General features: G+C 59.0%; 9 protein-coding genes across 9 annotated transcripts; 5 read left to right on the plus strand and 4 right to left on the minus strand.

The window, feature by feature from the left end:
* Positions 1 to 119: 119 nt before the first annotated feature.
* On the plus strand, positions 120 to 2,707 carry P884DRAFT_291201 (uncharacterized protein). Its single transcript, XM_069444094.1, has 3 exons — positions 120 to 304; positions 377 to 643; positions 717 to 2,707. Exons 1-3 carry the CDS (start codon positions 266 to 268, stop codon positions 2,568 to 2,570), a joined length of 2,160 nt encoding a protein of 719 aa, XP_069298934.1. The 5' UTR covers positions 120 to 265; the 3' UTR covers positions 2,571 to 2,707.
* A 350-nt stretch (positions 2,708 to 3,057) lies between these two features.
* P884DRAFT_284126 (40S ribosomal protein uS17) lies at positions 3,058 to 4,270 on the minus strand (the record flags this gene model as incomplete). The annotated part of the gene is made up of 4 exons (XM_069443700.1): positions 3,058 to 3,477; positions 3,585 to 3,823; positions 4,002 to 4,124; positions 4,216 to 4,270. 4 exons carry the CDS (start codon positions 4,268 to 4,270, stop codon positions 3,409 to 3,411), a joined length of 486 nt encoding a protein of 161 aa, XP_069298935.1. The 3' UTR covers positions 3,058 to 3,408.
* Positions 4,271 to 4,690: 420 nt separating this feature from the next.
* On the plus strand, positions 4,691 to 8,468 carry P884DRAFT_196911 (uncharacterized protein; the record flags this gene model as incomplete). Its single annotated transcript, XM_069438024.1, has 3 exons — positions 4,691 to 4,903; positions 4,969 to 7,737; positions 7,803 to 8,468. 3 exons carry the CDS (start codon positions 4,691 to 4,693, stop codon positions 8,466 to 8,468), a joined length of 3,648 nt encoding a protein of 1,215 aa, XP_069298936.1.
* Positions 8,469 to 11,361: 2,893 nt separating this feature from the next.
* On the plus strand, positions 11,362 to 15,794 carry P884DRAFT_298703 (uncharacterized protein; the record flags this gene model as incomplete). Its single annotated transcript, XM_069444626.1, has 3 exons — positions 11,362 to 11,506; positions 11,635 to 12,785; positions 12,810 to 15,794. The coding sequence occupies 3 exons, from the start codon at positions 11,362 to 11,364 to the stop codon at positions 15,792 to 15,794; spliced, it is 4,281 nt and encodes a 1,426-aa protein (XP_069298937.1).
* Positions 15,795 to 16,065: 271 nt separating this feature from the next.
* On the minus strand, positions 16,066 to 18,040 carry P884DRAFT_284128 (UV radiation resistance protein and autophagy-related subunit 14-domain-containing protein). The gene is made up of 2 exons (XM_069443701.1): positions 17,186 to 18,040; positions 16,066 to 17,080 (listed from the first exon to the last, which is right to left on the minus strand). Exons 1-2 carry the CDS (start codon positions 17,775 to 17,777, stop codon positions 16,155 to 16,157), a joined length of 1,518 nt encoding a protein of 505 aa, XP_069298938.1. The 5' UTR covers positions 17,778 to 18,040; the 3' UTR covers positions 16,066 to 16,154.
* Positions 18,041 to 18,373: 333 nt separating this feature from the next.
* P884DRAFT_328782 (uncharacterized protein) lies at positions 18,374 to 19,528 on the plus strand (the record flags this gene model as incomplete). Its single annotated transcript, XM_069445606.1, has 3 exons — positions 18,374 to 19,229; positions 19,296 to 19,419; positions 19,473 to 19,528. Exons 1-3 carry the CDS (start codon positions 18,834 to 18,836, stop codon positions 19,526 to 19,528), a joined length of 576 nt encoding a protein of 191 aa, XP_069298939.1. The 5' UTR covers positions 18,374 to 18,833.
* Positions 19,529 to 19,799: 271 nt separating this feature from the next.
* On the plus strand, positions 19,800 to 20,813 carry P884DRAFT_121595 (uncharacterized protein). The gene is made up of 2 exons (XM_069437154.1): positions 19,800 to 20,119; positions 20,176 to 20,813. The coding sequence occupies exons 1-2, from the start codon at positions 20,081 to 20,083 to the stop codon at positions 20,731 to 20,733; spliced, it is 597 nt and encodes a 198-aa protein (XP_069298940.1). The 5' UTR covers positions 19,800 to 20,080; the 3' UTR covers positions 20,734 to 20,813.
* Positions 20,814 to 22,124: 1,311 nt separating this feature from the next.
* On the minus strand, positions 22,125 to 23,253 carry P884DRAFT_276635 (uncharacterized protein; the record flags this gene model as incomplete). The annotated part of the gene is made up of 2 exons (XM_069442980.1): positions 22,125 to 23,126; positions 23,197 to 23,253. 2 exons carry the CDS (start codon positions 23,251 to 23,253, stop codon positions 22,125 to 22,127), a joined length of 1,059 nt encoding a protein of 352 aa, XP_069298941.1.
* Positions 23,254 to 24,219: 966 nt separating this feature from the next.
* On the minus strand, positions 24,220 to 25,785 carry P884DRAFT_258031 (uncharacterized protein). The gene has a single exon (XM_069441204.1). The coding sequence runs from the start codon at positions 25,725 to 25,727 to the stop codon at positions 24,399 to 24,401; it is 1,329 nt and encodes a 442-aa protein (XP_069298942.1). The 5' UTR covers positions 25,728 to 25,785; the 3' UTR covers positions 24,220 to 24,398.
* Between the last annotated feature and the right edge of the window lie 319 nt (positions 25,786 to 26,104).

Here is a 26,104-nt window from a genome sequence, read left to right on the forward strand (position 1 = left end):
TGGCAAAGGTCGCCAAGTTGCCGACAAGCCTTGGTTTCAATTCGCGAAAGGCGCGACGGAAGTCCAATCAACTCCAAACCCGGGTTCGCGACCACGACGCCGGTTTATTGCACGGTGAATTTTCTTTTTCTTTTTCTTTTTCTTTTTTTTTCTGAAGGTCGCCTCGCACCAGAGCTCACAAATCTGTGCGCCCGAATGATCGCATCAGCGCTGGCATTATCTCGATAAGTTTCATTCGGCCAACACAGCATTTTCGGGACCTACAATGGCTGTTGACCCGAGCCAGAACGTCCATGGGGACTTGGTATGTTTGCGCATTCGCGATTTGCGGCCCCTTCCCATCGTCGCAAAGGAGGGCTGACTCTCTGCTCGATAGCTTCCGCATGTCCACCTGTTGTCGACGTTCCGATATGCATCAATGCCGAGGGTCGAACTGTCCGAGGTAACCAAGTGGCTCTTGCAGGCGCCCAAGATTGCCCGCGACACCGCGCCCTTTTACTGGACCTACCTTGATTGCCCGGCAGATGGTTCCATATTCCTGACTTGGCAGCCCACCGCTCGTCGGGGCACTGAGTTTGCCAGCGACGGGTATGTGTGGGCAGGGCCCGAGGTCTCCTTTCAGCAGAACGCGGGCAACGGCTTGGTATGGCAGCCACCATCCCTGTCCCCGGAGCGGCGACGGACCTTTAGGGAGCAGGAGCTGACCGGGGCGACAGGTGCTCGAGATCTATTTCCAGAGGACGGGTTACCGCATGGGCGAGCAGATTGCGATACATTCCCGGCGGCGCTTCCGACTCTGCCCTCCCCAAGTGCCGGTTCCGAACGTGCCCCAGGTTGACCCCAACCTCTGGATCGTCCACTACGGCCCAGCCGAGAAGTCCGACAGACTCCCCGTCAGCGCGATTGGGATACCGCCGGCAATGCAGCCCATCCTGAGCTTCCGTTCACACCTGTTCCAGATGGGCCAGATCGTCCGCAAGGAGTTCATGTTGTCAGACCGCGTCAACTGGCCGCAGATTCCCTTCCCTCAACGCGGCCAGTCAATGTATGCGCCGCCGATCCCCCAACGCCATGTCCCACAAACCATGGCCTATCCTCCGCACGGAGCACCGGCAGTTGGCCCGACGCCGAAGAGGAGGGGCGGGCACGCTCCCGCGGGTCATCAGGGACAGATGATGGGTGCAGGCTTCCAGAGCAACGAGGCTGCGTTCGACGACGAGGAGGATGTTTCCCGCGGTGACATGTTTGATCATTTGAGCCCGCGCGAGCTCAGCATGGCTCGATACCAGCAAAACCACGAGTGGATGGAGGAGATCCTCTCCTCGCCGTACCGCATCGGGCAGATCGAGGCTTCGGATCTTGGTCTTGGGCGGAAAGGCGAGCTGTCCTCACTCACCGAGGGCATCTTCGAGGCGCAGGGGGCCGATGCGCTAGTCTCGGGCCCCAAGAAGCCGTATACTGGTCGCCTCGATCCGGGCCTAGCGGCGCAGTTTCGCGAGCGTGTCAAGGCGCGAAATGTCGCGGTAACTGAGGAGATCAGCCGGCTGAAAGCCCAACACGCGGAAACCGTGGCAAGGTTCAAAGGCAACGCCGCCATCAAGCTCGCGGAACAAGATCTACGCTTCGCCACAGAAGGCACCGGCAGCGAGATCTGGCGGCTCGAGGGAAGGATTGAGGATGGCGAGGAATCCAGCAGCAGCCAGTGGCAAGGAACGACCAAGTCGCTCGACGAAATTGTCGCTCGTGTCGAGGAGTTGGTAGGCAAGCGCGCTGTCGCCGTCAGCGACGTTCACCGAGTACAAGACGGCGGGTATCAGCAGCCGGCCCCTGAGCCTGAGCCGGCTCAACCACAGCCCCAAGCGCCGGCGGCTTCCAACCCACCTGGCTCCATGTCCCGGCAGCCTTCTCAGGCTGGGTCCGGCGTCATGGTCGGTGACTCTGACGTCGACATGGGCGGCACAGCCGCTGGCCTCCTCGACATGCACACCGGCTTCTCGTCCACCTCGACACCCATCAACAGCTTCCCGACCCCACAACCCCACCTCTCCGCCATGCCCTCCGCCGCAGCCACCCCATCCAACCTGAACGTGCCATCCCCGGCGCCCGCCTCACAACCGCCGGCGCAAGCTCAACAGGACATCCAGATGGCCGACGCCGAAGCTCCCAAAGACGACACCGCCACCGCACCCGACCAGGGCACCGACAGCGGAGACTGGGTCGTCGTCCCCAAAGACGACGCCATACCCCCGGCAACGACCACCGCCTCCACAGCCCAACCGCCGCCAGCAACCACGACCGCGGCCCCCTCCACCGGCAACGCCACCAGCGTCGCGGGCAGCAGCGGTAACAAACCCGCCTCGGCAGCCGCCACACCCGGCGGCCTTGATAACAACGACTTCAGCTCGCTAGGCGATCTAGATACCGCCGGCGACGCGCTCGCCAGCTATGAGCCGCCGAGTGGCGATGAGCTCAACCTAGACCTGGAGGACTCGGCGTTTGGGGATGCGTTTCACGGGGTCGAGCAGGCGGGGAGCGCCGAGGGGAGTACGCCTGCGGCCGAGGGTATGTAGCCGGAGCGAGCTCATCGAAACATGAGCAAGGGTGGGGCAATAAAAAAAGGAATTTCTGTTTGTTTGATGGGAGAATGGGCGTGGTGGGTTATGCCTTTGTATTGATTCGGTTCAGTCGGTGAAACGGTTCGGATATCGGGGCTCCTTTTTTTTTTTTTTTTTTTTTTTTTTTTTTTTAATACACGGGAAGTATTCCAAAGGGGCGTCAGAAACTGATCTTTGCCTCCCATATGGAAGATGGTGTTTTGTGTTCCTCGTAACCTCTTAAACTACGATGTCTGTCCGATTGTCTTTTTCTCACCCCGATTGTTCCTGCTTGAGAGATGCAGTTCTACAAACCCCCCAACACCTGGGTGATTTGCAAATACTCACTCCGTTATCAGCGCTGTTCCTCTCAGGACTAACCTATTTCTTTAATGTGGACGATCGTCCACGGCAGATCGATTGGCTCGGCTGGGTAATACTCATTGGTTGACATAACCGAGAAGTACGTTCATGTGCCGGTCGACGTCGAGGATGGGAGTTTCTGCGCAGGGGGGAGTGAATGTGCTTGACTGGGTGGTCTGTTCAGGGCTATCAGTCTTATCTCGGCTCGTCTTCTGCGAGCCCCTCCGCCAGAAACTGTCGCTACAATACATGGCCCCTCGGCGTGGGTATCATAGCGCCCTGTCAAGTTCACCTGGCGGATTTCATTCAGCAAGAACTGCCTCTACGACATATGATCATGTCCCCCCGGAGCAGTCATTTTCCCTGCCTGGCCGTCCCGTTTCTGATAAGCTCAAGTCCCTCAAAGCAAAACCACGCCAGAAATGCCCAATGAAAAGACCCCGCCCACTATTTAGAACTTGCTGAACTTCTTGACCGACTTGCCGGTCCGGGGAAGCACGCGGAGAACGTTGAACCGCACCTGTGACGGTCTGTCAGTTTCTGCGGCGATGGCGGGGCCGAGCGTCGTCCCGCGAATGCGAGGCCAAATAGTTCCGGAGTTCACCCAAGAAAAAAAAAAAAACGTACCGTCTTGCTCAGAGGCCGGCACTGGCCAACGGTAACCTGGTCACCCTCCTCCACACGGAAAGCCGGAGACACGTGAGCGGCCAGGTTCTTGTGGCGCTTCTCGTACCGGTTGTACTTGGGAATGTAGTGAAGGTACTCGCGGCGGATGATGATGGTGCGGTGCATCTTGGTGGAAACGACGGTGCCGGTCAGGATACGGCCGCGGATGGAGACCATGCCGGTGAAGGGGCACTTCTTGTCTGCAGAGTAAAGAGAAAGATCCAGTCAACCGCTGTCCTCAATGGTCCCAACGTGGCCCTCCTCTCCTTGCAAGATCCATCTTTCGATCGGCGAAGCATGGCTGTCGTCGCGTGGAATCGGAGCGAGTCGATCGGCTGGGGAATGTGTGTGTGTGCGCGCGTGCTCATCGTTACGTACCGATGTACTGGCCCTCAATGGCAGTCTTTGGGGTCTTGAAACCCAGACCAACGTCCTTGTACCATCTCCGACCGCCCTTGCCCGGCCGGGTAGACTTGACCTTGGTCTTGCTGTTGAGGAAAACTGTAGTCGGGTTGCCGTCGTCAGTGCCCGCAACCTATTGCCAATTCGGCGCTGCAATTCTGGAACACAGCCGTTCTAAAGAGAAACTTACTGTGCGGCTGCTTCTGGAAAGCACGCTCGCTCTGGACGGTCAGTTCGGTAGCCATCTTGTTGGTTGGGCGAAGACAAGATGCGCTTCTGTTGGCTGGGGACGCAGATTCAATCAGTGAAGTTGAGGAATTTCGCCAAAATTTCTTGTGGGCTTGGTGCTACCGGGGCTTCCCGCTGTGGCAGAGGCGCACAAGCCACAAAAGGTTTGAGCCGGGACCACACCGTGTATTCGCACGTACAGTACAAAAGACACTGTACAGTCCCTGGGTGAGCAGCAGCCGAGTGGGTCTTCTGTTGACATCTGATTTCCTTCAGCGTGTTTGGCGCGCCGAGCGTGTCAACAACCCCTCTGCGGGAACGGGGCAACGGGGTTAGGTTAATGTTGAGTCTCCATTTGAAACTTGCGCCGCCCCCATCATACCAATTCATGCCCGCCACAGTCATCGCGAACATAGTCGCAGGCTCTTGGTGCGAGAATGGCGTCACAAGCCGAAAATACGCTTCCGGCGACGCGGCGAACGCGGAAGTCGATAGGGGGAGGATCCCCGGCAAGGAAGTCATTGGATAAGGAAAATGCGACAGCCGATGTGGGCAGCTCTATGGGCGGCACCCGGAAGAAGTCACGAAGCAAGAGCATGGGACCTGGCGGGCTCGATCCACTTAAGAAGGCCAACGGCAACCGCAGAGCTGTGGGTTTCCCTCGTTCCGGCACCGAGACCGTTGTCCTAGGAGTTGGGTTGCTGATTTCGTCTAGTCCCTTGCCGTACCAACGCCGCGGTCTATCTTGAAGCCGACAATGCCCCTTCTTCCAGAGATTCCGTCCTATAAGCCGCAACAGACGTCTGGAGGCAGCGGTGCGGCGAACGAGACCGGGGGAACTAAGGTTGCCCTGCGGACCGAGGAGGAACAGCAGGCCGCTGCCCGGGAGCGGGAGGAACGAGAGCGTGCCAGGCTCGAGAAGGAGATTCAGGATAGGAGGGATGCGAGGAGGAAGTCGCTCGCTAACCGCCGCGTCTCTTTCGCCGCCGAGGCGACATTACACACTTTCCACGATATCGAGGAAATGCAGGATTCCACGACCTCGACCGACTCCACGCGCCGGCAACACCAACAACAGCATTCCGACTCGGACCCTCCATCAACACCCCCGGATGACGTCGAAGAGCATGTGGACGAATTTCCGGCCAACCAGAGGGACCTGCATCAGAGGAGGCGCCGGCGGAGCTCGGCCGCCTCCTCCGTGTATGGCTCTGACGACACCGTCGGATCGACGGTTTACGATTCCGACTCCGAGCATGCCGACAGCGTAGCCGAGATAAACGCGGTGGAAATGGATGGCTCCAGTGATGAGGACGGGACCATCATGACGGTTGAGGCTGAGGAGATGACATCGGCGTCAACGGTGTCGCCTCGCTCTACCTACGACGGGGACTCTAGTGCAAGTCTGGATGAGAACCTTCGGCTAGCCGCCCGGCGTGCTGTCACCCAGGGCATTGGTGAAGACGAGGAGGTTATCGCGGGCTTCGCGGGCTGGGGCAGGAAGAATCCCTCCCGGGAAAATGTGGATCAGAACAGCGCAAGTGAGAGCCACGCTCCAGCGAACGGCGCTGCCGACACGGGCTCGGACACCGGCATGGACATGGATTTGACTAAACCAGTGGGCGGGGTCTTGTATCCTCAGCTTCCATCTCCCGACAAGGAGGACGAGATCAACGAGGACTTGTCCATGGATGTCACCACAGCGCTGGGCGGCATTCTCTCGAAGGCTACGGCGTTCTTGCGCCGCAAATCCGTCAACCCCGACCCTCAGCCGGAGCCGAGCGAGTCCGGCGAGCAGACCATGGATCTCACAACCGCGGTCGGTGGTATCCGACAGAGCAGGGTCTCTGAGGGGAGCCCTGAGGGCACGGATGCCAACGAAGACATGTCCATGGAACTCACGACCGCCGTGGGCGGTCTGCTCTCGGGAAACATTTCTAAGGGCGCTTTGCAAAGTAGTCGGCGGCAGACTATGGCCGCCGAAGACGGAGATGACGACGGTGCCGCGATGGAGATGACAACGAATGTTGGGCGGATACTCCCCGCGGACGCGGAAGAGGAAGAGGCAGACCAAACTATGGGGATGGACATGACAACGGCTGTAGGGGGTATTATCAGATCAGCATCCACTCCGGAATCGCGATCCGCGGCAAGGAGAGTCATGGAGCAGGAAGCTGATGAGCCTCATCCTTCTATCACGCGGACCGCAGAACGCGCGGCATCCCCGAAGCGACCAGGTGCCAGCGATGCAGACGGAGATGCCAACCCTGAGAGTTCACCGTTCCAGGACCGAGACTTGCGTCCCAACCCCGCTCGTGAAGCGTCACCAATTGCAGGATCACCGCCGCAACCGAGCAGTTCCCCTATGCGGCTGACACCCTCTCCCCAGAGGACCGTCCCACAATCACAGCGAAGCCCAACGAGGACGCCACCCTCGGCCCTTGGCAGCAAGTCTAGCTCCCCTATGCGCAATCTCTCGTCCCCAATCAAGACTACACCACGCCCCCCTGCCAAATCCCTATTCCGTCAAGACCCCAATACCGGGCTCAGCACTCCCCGTGTTGTTTTGACTCCGCAGGGCCGGCGGCTGTCGGGGGTCGGCGCTGACCGACCGGGGCTGGGCTCGCCGCGAGTGGCCGAGATCTTTGACCGCAGGGAATCCATTGGAGAAGCGGCCGGCAACTTTGTGCCCAGCCAGCCCACAAATCCGCGGCGAAATGTTGCCTTTGCCGATCCGCGTCAGATGGAGGCCGAAATTGATAGAGATGAGCAGGATGAATACGGAAAGGAGGGCAGTAGGGGCGCCAGCGGTTCTCAGGAGGATCGGGAAGGAACAGCCAATCTCATGCAGATGATCCAAGGGCTCAGCCCGAAAAAGAATTCGCTCCGGGGGCGGAAGAGCCTACACGTTGGCAGTGCCCGCGGCCTCCTCGGCAAGCGGCCAGCCGAGCTGGACGAGGACGACGAGGACGACGAGGAACAGGATGGTGTAAAGCGACTCAAGGGGCACCAGGGCAGTCCCGTCAAGAACATCAGGCTTCAATCGCCGCCCTCCAAGGCCGAGACGACGACCGGCAGGAAGACACGGCCGAGCATCAGGCCACCAGAAAACTCAGAGACGGACAACGTCACGCCTACCACGACAAAGTCGCCGCAGAGAGCGACGACGCCCACAGACCAAGGCCGCCTTCGAGCCGCTGCTGACGACCAGCCGACGACTACCTTTAACTTCAACGAGCCTACCCTGACAACAGATGTGGCGGAAGCGCAGCGTGACGATGACGGGGAGCGGATTCACCTTCGAGATTTCCTCAACATGACGAGCATTAGGTTCATGGAATTAACCACGACCAAGAGGAGGCACACGGTCGCTCCAAACGCATCGAGGGAGAGCGCAGCCGCCGGCGCGAAAGACGACTTGTCTCTGGAGAGATGCGTCGTCGCCGGCGCGTGCACGGTGCCCATGCTAGAGCTGTATCAGCACGTAAGGCGAAGATGAAGAAACAGGGTCGCGGTGCCCGGGAAAATATTGCTAACAGCCTCTCACAGTCTTGCCGCGAGCTAAAGAAGTACATCTCCGAGGGCCGGCGCATCGTCCGCGAGATCGAGACCGAAACTTTCGAGGAGAACCCACCTCTCTTTAAGGAGTACATGACGGCCTCGCCCGAGTTCAAGGTCTTGATGGACAACCAATTCAAGAACGTTAAGACGCATGCGAGGTTGCTCAGCAAAGCTATGTGGTACGAGTGGCGCATGAAGCTACAAGACGGCCTAAAGGAGGGCCTCCTCAAGACCGCGGAGGGCATGGACGAGGACGATAGGCTTCTGGCAAAGCAGCAGGAACTCTTGTCGTCTGTCCTACCGGATATGGTCAAACGCCTAGAGGCACTCGAGCTCGAGCATCAGGAACTTGAAGCGGTCGCCCGGGAGCTTGCAGACTCCGACCCGCAGGATCTCGAGGATGCACGGGCTGAGCTCGTAGCCGTGGACAAGAGCATGGAAGAGAAAACGAGAAAGCTCCGGCAGCTGCGCCGAGAACTCGACGAGTCGGTCCAGGGCCTCGAATCACTGACGCAGCAAAAACAGCAGTATCTGGAGGAGATCAGGCAAGCCGACAAGATCCGAGAAGAGTGCCGCGGGTGGTCCTCGGAGGAGGTCAACAAGCACAAGGGTATGCCAGCCACGACAGACAAAGAGCGGTTACAATCCTGCTAACACCACGCAGCCCAGACAGATGCGATCGAGAAGAAACATGGCTGGGCCATCTCTTCCATCTCCGGCCTAGCCATCACCATGCGCTACAAACGCGAGATTGAGCTCGTCTTGGACCTCGCCTCTCTCCACCAGAAGCAGCAGCAGCAGCAGCAGCAGCAAAAGCCCGTCTCGCCGAGCGCGCCGATCCAGCTGCGCTACATAGCCGAGACGCCCAGGCCGTGCCCGCCGGAGAAGGAGTTTTTCCTCCGCCAGATGCGCGAGCGCCTCCTCCGCGCGCAGCAGGAGCGCGTGGCACCACGGGTTATGCTCGGCATCGTTTCGTCGGCATGGGACAAGGCCGGCGCGGTGACCGAGCACATCCGGCGGCTGAACCTGTCGTTCCCCACCTCCGTCGCGGCCGCGGGCGAGTCGGTGCGGGTCACGGCGTCGGTCCTGCTCGTGCCGCTGCAGACGCGGGTCGAGGCCGTGTTGCGGCTGGAGGCGGCGGAAGGCCCCGGCGATAGCGGCGACGGTGACGGCGGAGTGGAGGTGGTCGTCGCGCCCGAGGTCAGGGTGGTGTATGGGGAACAGTTCAACGCGGGCAAGATGACGGAGTTCCTGGCGGAGAGGATCGGAAGCAGACTCGGCAGGGGAGTCGGAGCGGGGTGGGACGAGGCGGTGCTAGAGCTGCATGAGAGGTTGCTGGCCAAGGGAAGGCAGCAATTTTGAACCTGGAATGCGCCATCTTTTTTTTTTTTTTTTGGAGCGGTTTTTTTGTTTTGCTGGTTGGACAGGTTGGGCAGTGTGTTGTTGTCTGTGCATGAACACGATTGGATCCGGCGGCGCGGCCTGGATGGGATGGGCTGGGATGCGATACCCCGTGGCGAATGAAATGGATTGCATCATGAATTAGAGATATGCAATTCTTTTGTTTTCTTCTCTTTTTCTTTCTTGGACCCCATCTTTCCGTCACGAATCTTCTCATGAGTATGGCCCGGCGAGCGAGAGTGATGATAGCTGCGTTGCCGTGGTAACGGCATCCACTGCGGTTCAGTCATGGCACTACTTGTGCTGCGATCGCTGGCTCAGAAGAATAATCCGGTGACATGGCTGCAGAATTTTCTGTCGATTGATTAAGAGTTTGTTCAACGACGGCATCCTCCTCGGAGACTCCAGGATAGGGCAGCATCAGGCACAAGGATGGAGATGTGCTCGGATGACGCCAAGACTTCAGCCCCTGAAATGTGACGCACTACAACAACCGACATGATCCCAGTGGAAGGACGCAATTCTTGAAGGTGTCCCTATTATGCTTGTCAAGGAAAGCCTGATATGCGAGAAATATTCACATTGATCTGATTTTATGTAAGAGAAACAAAAAAAATATTACGTTGCTCCTGACTCGGCAGTGTCTAGACAAGTTGGGATGGATGCCCGTTCGGATCACCTGCAAACTGCTAAGTTCTGTATCGAGCTTGGTGAAGTGGAAAAAGAAAAAAAAAGATAGAAGAAAAAAGTCTCACTTTTCAAGCATTGGGTACCGTGAGAAGCGTTTTCGAAGAGATTCTGGGTCCCAAGGTGTGCTCGCTCCCTGCTCGATGCCGAGGATATCTACGTCTCCGGTATCCTTGAATTGTGATGAGTTGTCAATGACAACAGTGACGAGACTTGCATAGTCTCCTACAAAACCGAGGCTTCTTCTTCTCCAACTTTATCTCGCAGGACAACAGATTTAAGAGACTGTACTACGTAGTGATCTTGGCAGCGTATCATCAAGTACAACCATGTTGACTGTGGGAGGAATATATTGTGGGACAAACTGTCATCCCATACATCGTCGCATAGTAACAGCAAATCTTCGGTTGATTTTTCTGCTATGTACGGACCGAATATGACAAGTGGCTCTCTTTCCTTCCTATTTTTCTATTTCCTTCTCCTTCTTGCGGACCGAGACTAACTGGTCCTGTACTTCCTCATTCTCCGGGATCTTGCTTAGCACGACAGACACGATCCTCAAACTCAGAGAGCCGAGTCTAGATCTTGAGCTGCTTACGGCAGGTTTTTAATCCGAAGTAGATCTCTCGAGGTCTGGTCTAAGTAAAGTGTCCCTGCTCCCTGCCCAGGCTTTGAAGGAGCATATCGCATGTGAGCGTCTGTTTACAACAAAGAAACTCCTTAGGAGTGGTGAGCAGGTTGCAACAGAACTGCCGAGCCATGCTCTCATCATCTCAGGGGCCGTCTCAAAACCCTCGAAGATTGTTCTCTCCGTCGCCCTCTGCGTGACCTCACAGACTGGCTCCCATCTCCCGGCGCGAGGCATGCTGTCGCGGTGAATCACCGCCATTGGCAACCACGAAGGGGGTCCTTCTCACCCGTGCAGATGCGCACCCCTACTGTTGCCAGCCCCTACTATTATTGCCATTTCATCCGAAGCTGAATAGGGCTTCACAACACAGAACAGAATAACAAGAAGAATCAAAAACACGCTTGGTTTCTGCCATGCGCTTTCGCCTTCGCCTTCGCCCACGCTCATACTCTAAATTCATCTCGAGCTATCCTCTTCTCCTCTCAAACTCTCTCTTTTCTTCCTTTGTCGAACCCAAGTCAATCGAAAGTCGGCGCAGTCTTCCCACAGCAACTTTGCCAGCCCAAGAGGCATCGATGCCCAAGAAGGATTCTTTTTTATCCTTTCTTGTTTTTACTCGACTTTCAACCGGTACGTTTTTGTTGTCTGCCCATTTCTTTTTCATCGCAAAAGCCGTCGACTTTTGCTCGTTCCAATCGCTCAGTCGCTTGGTCGATCAGTCGTCGGCCGGGAGGATTCGAATTCCAAGAAGAAGAAGAAACAAAAAAGAGCCTACAAGCGTTCTATCTCTAGCCAAGCTAACAAGGCGATACTCGTCCCGCAGACACAATGGATTCGAGTCTCGCTCCCGCCGCCTACGCCGGCACCCTTCTGCTTGCCCTCCGCCTCCTGGTCGAGGCGAACTTTTTCGAGATGATGAGCGACCTCTTTGAGGTTTATCCTCTCTGGGGCGTCGTCCTCAGCATCTCGTTTCGTAAGTCGCGACCTCTGATCGGATCGTCCCATAAATCGATCGCCGTCGATACCCTACGCGATGCGAAAAAAAAAAAAAAAAAAGGCCCCCAGAGAAGAAGGATGGCTAACTTTGTTATCTGCGTACAGTCTTCACCTCGGCCAAGCTGTTGGCTTCCTCGTTCGCCTTCGCTCGGGTTTGTCTCCCCGTGGTGGCCGCCGGGACCAGTCGGTTCCTGGCGTGCCTCTCTGCAGCGGCCACTCGCCGGGCCAGTCTGGTCCGCGAGGCGGTCGTCAGCGCTTCCCGGGGGTTCGTCACCACCCTCGGGTCCACCACTGCCGCTGGCATCCTCTCCTGGGTGCTCTGCCGTCTCCTCCTCCCTCCCCTGCTCTCGATCGCCCGTCCGTTCGCCCGTGCCATCCTGGGGCAGTACGCTGCCTGGGAGAGCCGGGTGCTCGCTCGGCTCGGAGACTTCGCGGACCTTGTCTGCGTCGACATGGGGCGTCGGGTCGAGCGGCGCCGCGTCCTCCGCACGCGGGAGCTGCAGTGGAGCGCGCAGAGGAGCAGGCTCGACCAGCTGAACGACCTGGTCGCCCTGATTGCCCGGAACGCCGCCGATGCCTGGAGCGAGTCTCGCGAATGGCTCGGAGGCAGGTACGAGCATCTGAGGCCGTCCGAGTTCGCCGGTCGGGTCGCCATCACGGCCCCCGAGCAGGGCCCGCTGCCGCCTCTCGGTCTGTGGTTCCGCCTGCGTCACCGGATCGACCTGGACGTCTACTGGGCCGACCAAACCATCGCGCGGCTCGATGCCGCCATGGAGAGGAACCAGGTCGCCATCGCCGACCTGGAGCGCCAAGTCGCCGTCCGCTCCCGGGAGATCCGGGCCATCAACGACCAGGTCCGCGACTGCCGGCAGCGTGCGCGCGCTGCCTTGGTCTCGACAAGCTTTGTCAGGCCGACGCAGATCGCAAACTTCTGCCGGCAGTTGCCCTTGTTCCGCCGACCGGAGGCCCGGGCCCAAGAGGCCGAACCCTCCGCCGCCGCCGCCGCCGCCGCCGCCGCCCTCCCCTCGCGCGCCGAAGCCGACTCCCCCGGCCCGGCTGCCATTCTCCCCTCGCCCCCGTCTCCGCCACCGCCGCCGCAGACCCCGCGCTTTCACCGCGCTCTCCTTCCGCCGCCCCCTCCCTCGCCGACCCCCGAGGAGATTTTCGCCGCCGCCGCCGCCGCCACGCCCGTCCCGAACAAGAGCCGCAAGAGGGCTCTTCTCGACCAGGCGCGGAAGCAACTGGAGCAGTCCGCTGTCTAGGGGACACGGCTGCTCCAGGAGCACACCCGCCTGCTGGCCGAGCAGCGTGCCGAGTCCGAGCGCCAGGAGCGCGAGGACGCCCAGCAGCGCGCCGCCCGAGCCGAGGTCCACCAGCACCTCGCCGCCCGCGCCAGAGCCGCCCGCCAGCGGTACCGCGAGAGGCACGGCACCGCCGTCGCGACCCAGAAGGCTGTCGTCGAGTCTGCAGTTGCAGAGGAGACACCGCTGGACGGGTTGTTGTTGAGCGTGGAGCCCAACAACACCACCACCACCACCACCACCACAGCCGATCCCGAGCCTTCCTTGGAGGGGGAGGGAGACGCTGGTGCAGCCGTCGCCGCTGCCAACGTCGCAACCCAGGAATCGGAGCCTTCTTTGAAGGGGACGAAGACCGTGGCTGACGATTTCCCCGCGGACCGGCCGGATGATGAACCCAAGCCTTCTTCGAAGGGGATGGGGATGAAGGCCGTCCGTTTTGCGCTCCCCGAGGATCCCGAGCCTCTTCTTGAGGGGAGGGGGAGGGTCGAAGCAAGGGAGGTGGCCTATGAACCGGAGACGGCGGAGCCCATTGGCCACGCCCAACCGGTGACCGTCACCTCCGGGTCGCTCGCCGAGGAGCTCCCTGAGGCGGAGCAGGGTGTAGCCGAGGCCGAAGCTGACCCCATCGCCGAGGAACCCGAGTCTCCTCTGGAGAGGAAGGTGAAGGCCGATGATGAACCCATCGCCGAGGAACCCGAGTCTCCTCTGGAGAGGAAGGTGAAGGCCGATGATGAACCCATCGCCGAGGAACCCGAGTCTCCTCTGGAGAGGAAGGTGAAGGCCGATGATGAACCCATCGCCGAGGAACCCGAGTCTCCTCTGGAGAGGAAGGTGAAGGCCGATGACGAACCGATCGCGACCGAAGAGCCGGAGCCCAAGATCTCCTCCTTCTCCTCCTCCACTGAAGAGGAAGAGGAGGACGACGAGGCGATGGTCGACGTCGCCTTTATTAACGTGCCGACCAAGTCGGAAGCCGAACCCTCGCATGAGGAGGAGGAGGCGACGATGGAGGTCGAGCCACTGCTCGCCCTGCCGATCCCGGGTCCGGAGACGGAGCTGGGAGAGGTGATGGAGCTTGAGCTCACGACACTCGCTGCCGAGGAACCGAAGACGGTCGTGCATATAGTGCCGGCCCAGGAATCGGAGAAGGCCGAGGTCTTTACAGATCTTACCGACACCCCAATGCCCGAGGCCTCGTTCCAAGAGGAGAAGGAGGAGGGAGAGGAGGGGGAGAAGGATGAGGCTATGACGGTTGAGCAGCACCAACCTGCCGCACAGGCGGAACCCTTCGACGACCAGATGCACATCGACCTCCCCCAGCCGTGGGAGCAGCAGATGGTCACCTACCAGATGGCCGAGGAGGCGAGACTCGACGCTATCGACGAGCAGTACCGCCGTGCCGATGATGCCGAGGTCCGCGCTGCCTGGCAGGCGGAACTCGAGGCCGCCGAAGCCCAGCGACTCGCCGACGAGCAAGCCGAGAGGGAGCTTGCCCTGGCACTCCAGGCCGCCATCGAGGAGCACGACAGGCAGCAGGCCGAGACGGCAGAGCGGGCCCGACAGGAGCAGCAGGCCATGATGGAGCAGGTCGCACTCGACCAGGCCCGTCAGCAGCAGCAAGAAGCCGAGAACGCCGCGTGGATGCAGGAGCTGGCCCGCATTGCCCAGATGGCCGAGGCTGCCCTCCAGAAGTCGACCCAGCTTGCCGAGAGGCGGCAAAGGGAGCAGGAGCAGCAGGAAGAGGAGCAAGCCCTCCTGATCGCCCAGGCTGCTGCAACCCCGGCCCAGCCCGCAGTTACGGCGGAGGAGGCCGTGGTGGCTACTGGTGCCGGCGTCGATTCCGGTCTCGAAGCCCAAGCCGGACAACCCAACCAAGAGGCGAGCAACTCGACTGAGGAGGACACGGACCTGAACGAACAGGAGCTCAGCTTCCTCATGTGCGAGGGATCCGGGTTCGACGACTTCCTGTTTGGTGACTTCTCAGCTCTTGAAGAAGAGGTCAACACAGCGACCCAAGGCGCCGAAGCGACGGGCACTACGGCCGCGACCACCACCACAACTACCACGACGACAACCAACACGGCTCCCTCTTTCGTCCTTACCCTGCCGTCAACCACCCCTGGCCCCGCAGCAGATGCCAATCACACGCCCGTCTCAACAACCAACCAGGCAGATCCAACTCCGACCCCTGAGCCGGCGGATCAACTGACGATCCCGGGCCTCGCCCCGCCCGTGTCCGAGTTCAACTTCAGTATGGACACCCGGGAGGCCAAAGCCAAAGCCAAAGCCAAAGCCTCCGACTCCAAGCCCGCACCCGCGGAGGAGGCCGAAACACAGCAGCAGCAACAGCAGCAGGCGGCCGGTGCATCAGCCAACCCGGCGCGCAAGATCCTCCCCGCCAAAGGACGTCTCGCAAAGCTGCGAGCTGCAGGGGACCCGCGGGCGGAGCTGGCCGATCAGCAGCAGCAGCACCAGCACCAGCAGTCAAGCGCCAACAACGACGCGAGCATCGAGGAGGAGCTCGCCGCGCTCGAGCAGGGCTGGGCGGAGGAGGAGAGGCAGGACCCGGAGTGGGCACGGGCCGAGGCAGAGCACCTGGCGCGGCAGGAGGAGGAGGGCAAGAGGGCCAAGGCGGAGGCGCGGGCGCTGGCGCGGGCGCAGGCGGCGCTGGAGCTGCGGCAGCAGGAGGAGCAGCGGCTGGAGCACGCCGCGCGGTTCGCCACCGCCGCCGCCTCGTCCTTTGGCCAGGAGACCATCTTCCGGCCGCCCGAGCCCGGCGAGGAGGCCCGCTTCGATCCGCGCGCGCAGGAGGCCAGGGCCGAGGCCGAGACTGCCATCGCGATGCGCACCGCCGACGAGGAGGCGCGGAGGCGCGCGGCGTCGCACAAGATCGACCGCGACCCCGAGCCCGAGCCAGAGGACGTGGTCGACTGGGGAGACGAGGAGATCAGCGAGGAGGAGTAGAGACCATCCGAAGCCGAGACCAGGAGAAAAAAGGGCCGTGGAGGAGGCAATACAGCAGCACGGGTTCCGTGTAGCAAAGCAGAGAGGCAGGCAGCTTTCTCACGACCAACTCACTCCCAAGCTTCGGAGCCCGAACTTGTCACTACCGCCCGGTCATGACCTCACATCGCGACGACGACCAACGGCAGCATGGGGGGAAAAGCAGAGACATCCAGGAGACACAGGACACGCAAGCATTTCATCATTGTCATCATCACATCAACTCTTTCTGGGATAGGGTAGCGGTGGGCGGGCCAGAAAGAGGACCGTAGTCTTTTTTTGTCATTTCTGCACCCTGTTGTCTCGTCTACGGTATGGTATCTATCGGCTCTTTAGCCTCGTCCAGCCGCTTGTCCCCCTGCCAGTGTTGGCACGATTCTCGGGAGCGGCCCCGTCGCTTGACCCAACAGTCCGTACCGTCATAACACTAGCAGCATCGAGATCTCCACGCCGCGGAGCAGATCTGCCAGCGTCGTGACCTCGCACAAACACCCCGTCGTCGAAACCATCATCGAGCTCGTCGCCCTCAATCTTCTCCCATTCCAGCATCGGAGCCTCGCTCGACAAGCGCTGCTTCAGTCGATCGGCCAGCTTTAACGGCGGTACAATCTTAAAGCTCCGGACGAATTCCGTCCCCTCGGGTCCCCCAAGATAGCTATGCAGCGTTGCGTGCGACCAGCGGCCAATCGTTGACCGTGGGTTGGCGATCTCACCGCGGCCGTCGTCTCTGGGGCTTCCGGCGGGCGGGGTGAGCGAAGAACGGAATGTCGGCTGCACAGATCGACGGTGAAGCTGGTCGCCAATCAGGAGACGCCAGAGATTCTGGCCGATATTGCACACATCCTCATACGAATCCTTATCGCCAATTGACACGCCCTGCGAGCAGCACGCCCAGGCGATGTCGTACGCCAGCAGAGCCGCACCCTCCAGGAACAGCTTATATGCAGAGGGGTCTTCCTTGGCCAGCGTGGGAAGCGGCTTCTCAATGAACAGCGGCCGAGGCCGTGGGACATGCTCCTTCTCGGCGCCGTCACCGACTACCGATGGAATCTGCGCCGTTAGCGACCCGGGAAAAGGGACTTCTCCATGCTTGTAAGACGACGCAAGCGAGAAGACGGTTGGCCGAGGATAGTCGGCATGGGGCGGCGTAATCTCTGCCGGCAACCGAAGACCCAGATAACGAGCAGCCAGCACCAAAATATGAGCAATGTGCGCAAAGGATGTCGAAATCATCTCGGGTGACAGACCTGCCGGCATTGTCAACCGAACAGAGAAACCAAAGCAAGCAAGGGACACACATAATCTCCTTCCGCAGCGACGATTACACAGCAGGTTGAGAAAAAAAAACTTACTGTTCATGGCATGGAGGTCGAATATCTCGACACCGCCAATCTCGTACCGCTTGACGCTGCCCTTTTTGATCTGACGAAGTCCATACAACCGAGCGGATCCTTCACACAGAAATGCCCTGATATCGGCCATGTCGTCGGCAACACGATTCCACTTGTACTTCAGTCTTTGGGTGGACCGCTCCACCTCCTCCAGCTGTCTGTTCCGCCTTGCCGCGATACCAGCCGAGACCGATGCTAGATCCGACTTCCGCCTGGAAATTGCGTCTTTCTTCGCCGCAATCTCCTTCCGCGCAGCCTCCACCTCCCTCTTCAACCGGTCGGCCTGGGCAATGATCTGGTTCGTTCGGTCGCGGGCGGCCGCCTCCTCAGCTCTCAGCCGATCGACGCGGGCACTCGACATCGGCTTCTGGGCCGTCGACGATCCTTCCTGGCCCAACAAGGCGGCCTCAACCTGACGCTCGGCCTCTTCGCTGTCAATCAGCGCCTGAGCATATTCGACGCGGCTCTCGTAGAGGACATTCCTGGCATCGACCACACAAAGAAACGGCAGCTTCTTCGCATCGTGCGGGCGGTGGCAAATGCTGCAACTCATGATGGCTTTCAACAGGATATACTCTGTTCGGTATCCGGCGAAACGAGAAGGTTATTCTCTCTGTGACTGCGGACCCTGAACCTTCCAGGGTTGAGGTTTCGATGTTATGAGGGGAAAGAATGTAGGCAGGCAGCGGGCAAGAACGAGCTTATGTTTCCGAGTGGCGGCCTTGCACTTCAGGGAACAGCGGGCGCACTCCAGGTCTTGTTTTGGGCGAAACCTATCTTTCAACGCTTCTGAGCAAAGGAACGAAGCGAAAAAAAGGCTCCGCATCAACCAGAAAATCGTGGAAGCTGGAAACTTGAAGCACTCGGCTGACTCCAAGGTCTCGAGTCACCTGCTTGGGAAAGTATCAACTTGTCAAAGGGAAGGCGAGGATCCACGAGACCACCTTATCGCTCTCGCGCGTCATCTTTATCGTGCTGCAACCTAGACCCCCACTACCGCTTGGCATCAACAAGAGACCAATCAACCCGCCCCATGGATCCGGCAATTCGGTCGATCATCCGCGCCAACAAGCCGCGCTTCTCATTCGCAGCGCGCCTCTGTCAAACCGTTTGACAACTCAACCACCCCCCCCCCCCCCCCAAAAAGAGCTCTGGCCAGAACTCGGAGCTGCAGAATCACAGGTACACCAATCAGCCAACACAACGGTTGCGGAATTGGGTTTGGGCATCAACCACTCGTGTTCCTTTTCTTCAGGCTTGGAAACAGCCTTGAAGCGGGGTCGAGAGGTTGCGAATTGCAAGAGAACTTATTCCAAGCAACACCGTGACCCGCTCGCGAATGGTTTCTCCCCTACAAGAAGAATGCCGTCGAGCTGCGCTTAACGGGTTCATAATAAACCCCTTTCATCGAAATTCACCTTGTTGAAGCTCTCTGAAACTCTTCTCAATTGCTACCTCGGACTCGAGAAAGACCTTATTCTGCTGTGCAAGAAGATTGACTCCTCTTTCCAAGATTAGAGGAACCGAAACACGCTTTCTTCGCCAACTCTTTCCGCAAGTGAATTCTTGAAAGGCTGAAGTTCGAGAAAGGACCTCAACGAGACTTCTCATGGCCAGTTCGTCGTCATCTCGCTCCCAACCTTCATCTGCCGCGCAAGACCACGAATCGCCGGTGAAGACAGCCGAGTCGCCCATTATTCCTGTCTCAGAAGGGGAGACGATCGGAAACAGTTCTCCAAAACCTGTGATTCCTGACACCATGGTGGATGCCGATGCTGCGGCTCCAAAGCCTTCAGGCAGCCGCTCTCAACTGAAGACGCCAGAGCCTCGTCTCTCCAAAGAGCGCATGGACGGCCATAAAGACGGCGCAGAAAGATCGCCCAGCACGCCCGGGTACCTGGCTCCGTTTGACTGGGAAGAGTTCGAGGCTCGCTATGAAGAGGCGCTCGCTGATGCCGATCGTCAGGAGCGCGAGCTTCTACAAGAGTTTGAGGATCTTGTCAAGGTCGGTCGAGCCTAGCTCCTCTCATTGCTGCAAGTGATTGATGGGCCATTGCTAAGAGCCTCACAGTTCTTCAATGTCTGGGCCTCTGCTGCTTCGGTCCATGACACCGAACGCGGAGTAAAACGGCTTCAGACCAGGGAACGGTATGTTAAGATTGCCGAGCAGAGCCTGTCGCAGAAGAAGAAGCACCGTAAGTCTACACTCCTTTCCCATGATAAAAACCTTTTGACTAAAGGCTACCAGTCTCGGAAGTTGTCCGCGCCTTTCAAAGTGCCCTGGCCCTCCTGAGCCAGACTTAGGCCCCCGATCACAGAATCATTCTGTGGTCCGGTCGAGCCACTGTTCCTCCCAGCGCGGGACACTCTCATAGACAGCACTCATCATCCCCTACTTCCGTTATTGCAGTCGATGCTGGCGGCAATCTGCAAAGATAATCATCGCGCTGGGCTACCGTCTTCCAAAAAAAAAAAAAAAAAAAAAAAAAACGAAACGGCACTTTCATCACATCCACACCAGTCAGCGCAACTTCCTCGGTCGGCCCCAAAGCAACGGCCAACCAGCTCTTGGTCGAGTTTGCTTCTGAGAGAGCGCTTCTGTCGTTCTGACAACCGAAGCGACACAAAACGAATTGAAACAAAAAGAAAAAAAAAAAGATAAATAAACCGAAAAGAGAAAAAAGCATTAAAACCCATCCCAGCAACCTCCGAAGATACATTCCCAGCACTGAGGCTTCTCCGCTTGGTAACGCAGAGCACGTGACCAAGCTCTTTGAATCCCTGTCATGGTCAACATCCATCTTCGGCCATTCTCATAACGCGATCTTCGGCGTCGTTACGTCCTTCGCGCCAAAAATGACGGGTGCGCCACTCAGAGTACCCCAGATTAGCCAGGTAAGAATGCCGCTGAGTTCTCGATACACAAGCACCGAACTGACTATGCATCGTAGGCTGAAATGGCCGCCTTCCACAACGCGCATTTCTCCAAGTTCTCGAGGGATCATTTCGAAGCCCACTTCCTCCGGCCTGAACATCAGCCTGCCAGCACAGCCACTTACGATGGGGCAGATGGTGATGGCGAAGAATACTACGAAGAGGAGGAGGACGATGGGCTCGGCTACTATCCCGACGGCGTCAAACGAACCCTTACCGATGAGCAAATCGCCATCTTTAGACACTCCGAGATTGAGGCGCTGCGCCGCGCACGAGAGTCTTCCCCTTCCAAAAGGCCCCAGAACACGAAATCCAGCGAAGATGCAACGCAAGATACGTCAGAAGAAGGCGAGATCTCGTCGGCAACGCCACCCCCCACCGCGAAGAGATCCAAGAAGCGGAAGCGCGGCAAATCAAAGAACAAGGCCAACAGCGGGGGAGAGCCAATCGATTTGCGCAAGCGAACTTGGGACGTGGTAGATAAAGGCCTGCCCACGCTCGACTACGGCGAAGATAATCTGGAGCCAGTCGAAACCGGCACATTTCAGCGACGTCGCATCTCGTACGAGGACTAAGGGGAGGGCTGCACATTTCAATCACAAACCCACAAACCTTGAAACATCATCTTCACGATTAACCGAATCATCCCTCGTCTTGTCCGCGGCAGCCCAACGGTACATGTCTCCTTAGGGAACCAAAGTGTAAGTGTTTGTCCTTGACCCTTGCATTCCCTCCATGGCACACCTTCTCCATGATGAGATCAATCGTATCGTCATCCTTAGCCGGAACTCTGGCCGAGATTGGGCGCGGCTCCTCTTTTCATGGAGGTTCACGTGCTCATGCCTCGACGCTGGAACATGTCGAGTTAATCTTCTCTCTGACACACACACACACACACACACACGCCATACTCCTTCACTTCTGCCGGCAGCTGTCGCGAAACAGTTGGCTGATTTTGCTATCCCTAGCCTATTCCCTAGAACATCAAGGAATGTCCTGCCCGAATATGAAACGATGAAGGCAGGAACGCGTCATAAAATGCCGGTGCTTCGGATCTACAATGAGAGAACCTTGCATGTCTGTCGTCGGGTGGGGTTAGTAAAAGGAAATTCGGAAATAGCTATTCTGAGTTGAGATTCCTGCGTCATAGCGAGGCGCCGGACGGACGGGTGAGCCGGACGTGGCTCAGGAGAGAGGGGATAATACCCATAATCTGTGGTCCCTCCGTCATGCACATATATATACTGTCACGGGACAGACGTGGTGATTCCGGGACATGAGACATGAATTTGCGGGTTTTTGGGGGGCAGGCGTTTGGGATTGGAGTTCATCATTGCTGGGTTGCCAAGGAGGGGGGGACTGGTTATGCTGTGGCATTTACCTTTTTGAGGGTTATGACTTTTGAGAGTTTCATTTTCGGGATGGAATAGGGGTTTATATTATTAGGCATTGTTCTGAGATGGGCACAATAACACATGGGTTCTGGGACACACGTAACAACACTTGACTCATTCTTGCTGTTGCTGTGCCGTGACTTGGATCGAACGCTGTATATACATACATACATATTGTCTGCTGCGTTTTCCGTAATACATAGTTACCTGCAGCAACAAGTCACGGATAAGATTTGGCGCACTCGGACCGGTGCAGTCTAACAAGCAGAGCAGGGGAAAACAAGCAACTGGAAAGGTTGACCGTGGGCCATGTTGAATGTCTTGGACCAAGTGCGGCCAGCAGGAGCATCTCTATGACAAAAGGGTAGTTACACGCAGCCCGGCCCCCACCCAACCCCCCCCCCTACCCCCCAACAAACAAACAAAAAAAAAAAAAGGGAAATCTACATTGCCGCTCGACGCCAGGCTGAAAAGGAAGACGCAGGAGCCGACGGCTCTCACACTAGCACCTCCGATCAATCACCCCAGCCAATCAATCATCAAATAGAATGATTCGAGTAGTGTAGGGGAGTCTAGAACTTGTAGACCTGGTCCGGGCTGTATCCCAGCTCCTTCAGGATGCCCTTGAGCTCGCCCTGGTCCTTGGGACTCTTCTTGTTGCCCGAGATGGACTCCATCATGCCGGGGGGCCCGCAGACGAAGATCTTGATGTTCTCGTTCTTGGGCTCGGGGAGGACGGTCTTGAGCAGGTCCTTGGTGATGTAGCCCTTGCCGCCGGTCCAGTGCTCGGGGGGGTTGTCGAGCACGTAGAAGGCGCGGAAGCGGCGGGGGTTGTGGTTCTCGAGGGCGGCCAGCTCGTTCTTGAGCAGGATGTCGTCCTCGCTGATGTTGCCGAAGACGAGCGTCACCTTGGTCTGGTCGTCCGGGTTGTTGAAGATGGCGCGGCAGAGCTGCCACATGGGCGTGATGCCGGTGCCGCCGGCGATCAGGGCGATGTGCTCGTGCTTGTTGGGCTCCCAGGGGTACTTGGGGATGGGGCCCTTGACGTCGAGGCGCTGACCGGGCACCATGTCGTGCAGGTGGGTGCTCATGGGCCCGTTGGGGTACTTCTTGACGAGCAGGTCGATGTAGCCCTTGGCGTCCTCGTCGCTGATCGGGGTGTAGGGGCGGATCACGGGCTTGTCGCCGTCGACCGGCTTGAACTTGGTCAGGATGGCGCTGGCGATGTGCACGCCCGAGACCATGTCGTCCTCGGGCAGGCGGAAGCGGAAGCGCTTCGAGTTGTGGTTGACAACCTCGACCTCCTCGAGCTTCAGGCTGATCCAGCCCTGGTCGCCGCCCGTGAGCGCCTTCTTGACCTCGCCCGACGAGAGCTTCTCGGATGCCGCGAGCGCGGCATCCTTGACCTTCGCCTCAGCCTTCTTGGCGGCCGGGGTGCCCGAGCCACCGAGAAAGTAGTAACCGGCGACGCCAGCAAGGGCAGCGGCGGCCGCGCCGTAGACGAGCGTGTTGTTGCCCTTCTTGTTGGGGTCGGCCGAGGAAGGCTCGGTAGCATAGCGGCGGACCTGGAATTGCTGGAGGAGAAAGCCGAGTGTCAGCGGCAATGGAGAGGAAAACGCATTGCTCTACGCCCGGAGAGCTCACCCGTTTGAGGGGCGCGGCGGCCCGGAATGCAGATCGGCTGGCGACAAACAGACTCATGATGCCGACAATTGGATCGCGCCTCGGGGCGTGGTGTGTCTAATGAGGTGGTTTCGTGTCGATTGGGGCAGCCCTGGGGCCAGGCGGCTAAGAACCGGATTAACTATTCAGTGGCGGGTGACTGTGTGACAGTGCGACGGTGCGATGGTGCGATGGTGCGATGGGTACACAACCGGGTGCGGCGGGATGCACGGCAGAAGCTTTTTTGGGTGCGTCTCCGGATTAGTTATTGCACGCGCAAAAAGCTCCCCTGGTTTACGTCATTCCCCGCCAGCCAAAGCCAGAGCGGGTTGCTTGTCCCTCAGGGCAGCCGCTCCCTCGCTTGGGTGGGCTTCAGGTGGGCTTCAAGTGGGCTGCTGAGGCTGAACTGGTGGGGTCTGTCTCCCTCCTTCCTTTCCCCCCCTCTCGTCTCTTAATCTTGCAATTAAGTACTATTACAGTAGTAAAGTGAAACGTTTTGACGAGCTTCTATCATGCCACTTCCCTTACGGAGTATATATTTTATTTCCTGAACAGGAAACAGCCCTCACCCAGCCCTCACTCAGCTGGCAGGAAGGAGGTCCTCTTACAGGTACCCCCCGTTGGTTACATCCCCGCGCAGATCCCACAGATGGAGTGGCAAGCAAAAGGACAATTGGAGATTAACTTCGACTTCGACTTCGACTTAAGAGATTGTGCCACCTTGCCTCAAACCACCCCCCCCCCCCCCCAAAAAAAAAAAAAAAAAAAAATTGATGCAGGGCGTGTTGTATAAAAGAGCAATCGTTATAGCGGCGGACGGGAGTCACCAGCAGCGGCCAAGTCGACGCTAAGGTTGTCTTCCTCCCATCGTCTTCGTAAAAACCATTCAAACCGCATGGAACCAAAAGAGACGCGCTGATTGTCCATCGCTCGGCCCAGATATTGTACAGTACATGGAACCTCATCAAACAACCCCAACCTCCCAAAATTCAACCCCCCCCCCCGCCGCTTTTAAATCCAGCAGCTGCCCGGCTCGGTTCCCGTTTGGTATGTAACCTACAATAAAAAACAAAAAAGTATGCCTCGCTGAACATGCCTCCTGAATGTTATTCCTTGCTCCTACAAATGACCAAATGTTCGCGACCACCCCGTATTTTTGCCTCCTCCCGCAGTGTTTTATTTTGTCACCTTGACTCCCTCTTCTTGGGCAATCCCGCCCCGGACTCTGACGTCTCCAACTTCGCATCCGGCAGCGTCTCCAGGCCGCCAGCCGATGCCTCGCCCTTCTTTGCCCCGCTTGCGGCCGAGGTCGATGCCGTGTCCTGACTGGCCCGGCGGGACCCGAACCCTTGATGGACCGTCAGCGTCGGGGTGTTGGCCTGGCTGCCGCCGCGCTGGCCGTGATAGTGAATCACCTGCGGTGGGGGCTGGCCGGCCTGGGTGCCCAGCAGGTGTTGCGGGTACGGGTCGAGGTCCTTGCTCGACGTCGAGAATGTGGAGACGATCGGCTGGTGATAGCCGTTGGTGGTCGTGTTGGTGGCGGTCGACCCCGTATTGCTTGTCGCCGCCGATGACCCGCTCGCCGTAGTCGCCGCGGACGACTGGGGAAGCTGCGTGGCCGAGGGGTCTGCCTGCGTGGGCGTGCCCGCGCTCGCGTCGTTGCCGGGGCTGGCCGGGCTCGCGTCTCCTATGTTCAGGTTGCCGGCCAGACTCGTCAGGCCGCCCTCGATATCGCGCAGCAGGCGGACGTATTCCTCGGGCACAAGCCCGCTCTCTTGGGTCTTGGGGTCCTCAGCAACCAGCCAGCCTTGGCCGTACCGGTACGAGACCCAGATGATCTGGCCTTCCACCAGCGGCAGCTCGCTCTCGTTCTCCCGTTCAAAGTCGAACAGCGCGACGGCCTTGCCGTGCATCTCTTCGTCCGGTGACGTGATGGTAAACTGGTAGTCGCGAGAGTAGCGAGACTCGTTCGTGTGGTAGCCCGGGGACGAGCAAGTGCTGGAATCGTCCGAGCCGAAGTCGCCCGCCTCGCCAAACTCGCGCGGCTGCTGGCCCGCCAGCTGATATGCGCCGCCGCCGCCGCCGCCGCCGTGGCCGGCCTGGTCGGCAGGGTATGTGACATAGTCACCTCCGGGCCCGTTGCCCTCGGCGCCTCGGTACCCCCCGCTGCCGCCGTTGCTGGCGCCTTCGTAGGAACCCCCCTCGCGGCTGTCGCGACCGCCCCGGCCTCTCCCGTACGAGCCGCCCGACGAACTCTTGTGCTTCCTGTGTCTCGAACTGACGATGGGACTCTGGAGATCCTCGTCCTCGCTCCATGGCGGGCCGTCGCCGAATTGGATCGCGGGCAGGTCGGCCGGCCGGTTGGAAAAGCCGCCGCTCGCCCACGAGTGGTCGTCCCAGCTCGCCCTCCCCGTGTCCCACGCCGGCACGTCGGAGAGGCCGTGCTGCTCGCTCCCCAGGGAGAACATGCCCGACGGCGGCCGCGAGGATTCGGGCGGCGGGCCATAGTGCATGGGATGCGACGGCGGGTATGCAAAGTCTCGCACAAGCGTGTAGGGTAGGCTCGACGGGTAGATTGGGAACATGCTGGAAGGGGGCCGCGACCTCGACGGGACGGAGCTTGCCGTCGAATACTGCGACAGGCGTTTCTTGGAGGCTTGCGACATCGGGCGCGGCAGGTTGCTCCTGCGGGTCGGCGGCGAGCTAGTGATCAGGGGTGGAAGGGCAGGATGCGCCGCGTTTGAGGCCGGAGACGAGATGGCGGGCGGCGAAGTCGCAGGAGACGAGCCGGGCGACATGACCGCCGTCATGGTTTGGTGGAAGGGCGAGAACGGCGAGTAAGAATCTCGATAGGGATGATGGAATTGCTAGCGTGCAATGTTAAATGTGG

Source organism: Thermothelomyces heterothallicus (genome assembly GCF_042370625.1).
Source record: "Thermothelomyces heterothallicus CBS 202.75 unplaced genomic scaffold P884_scaffold_7, whole genome shotgun sequence".
NCBI classification, from domain to species: Eukaryota; Fungi; Ascomycota; class Sordariomycetes; order Sordariales; family Chaetomiaceae; genus Thermothelomyces; species Thermothelomyces heterothallicus.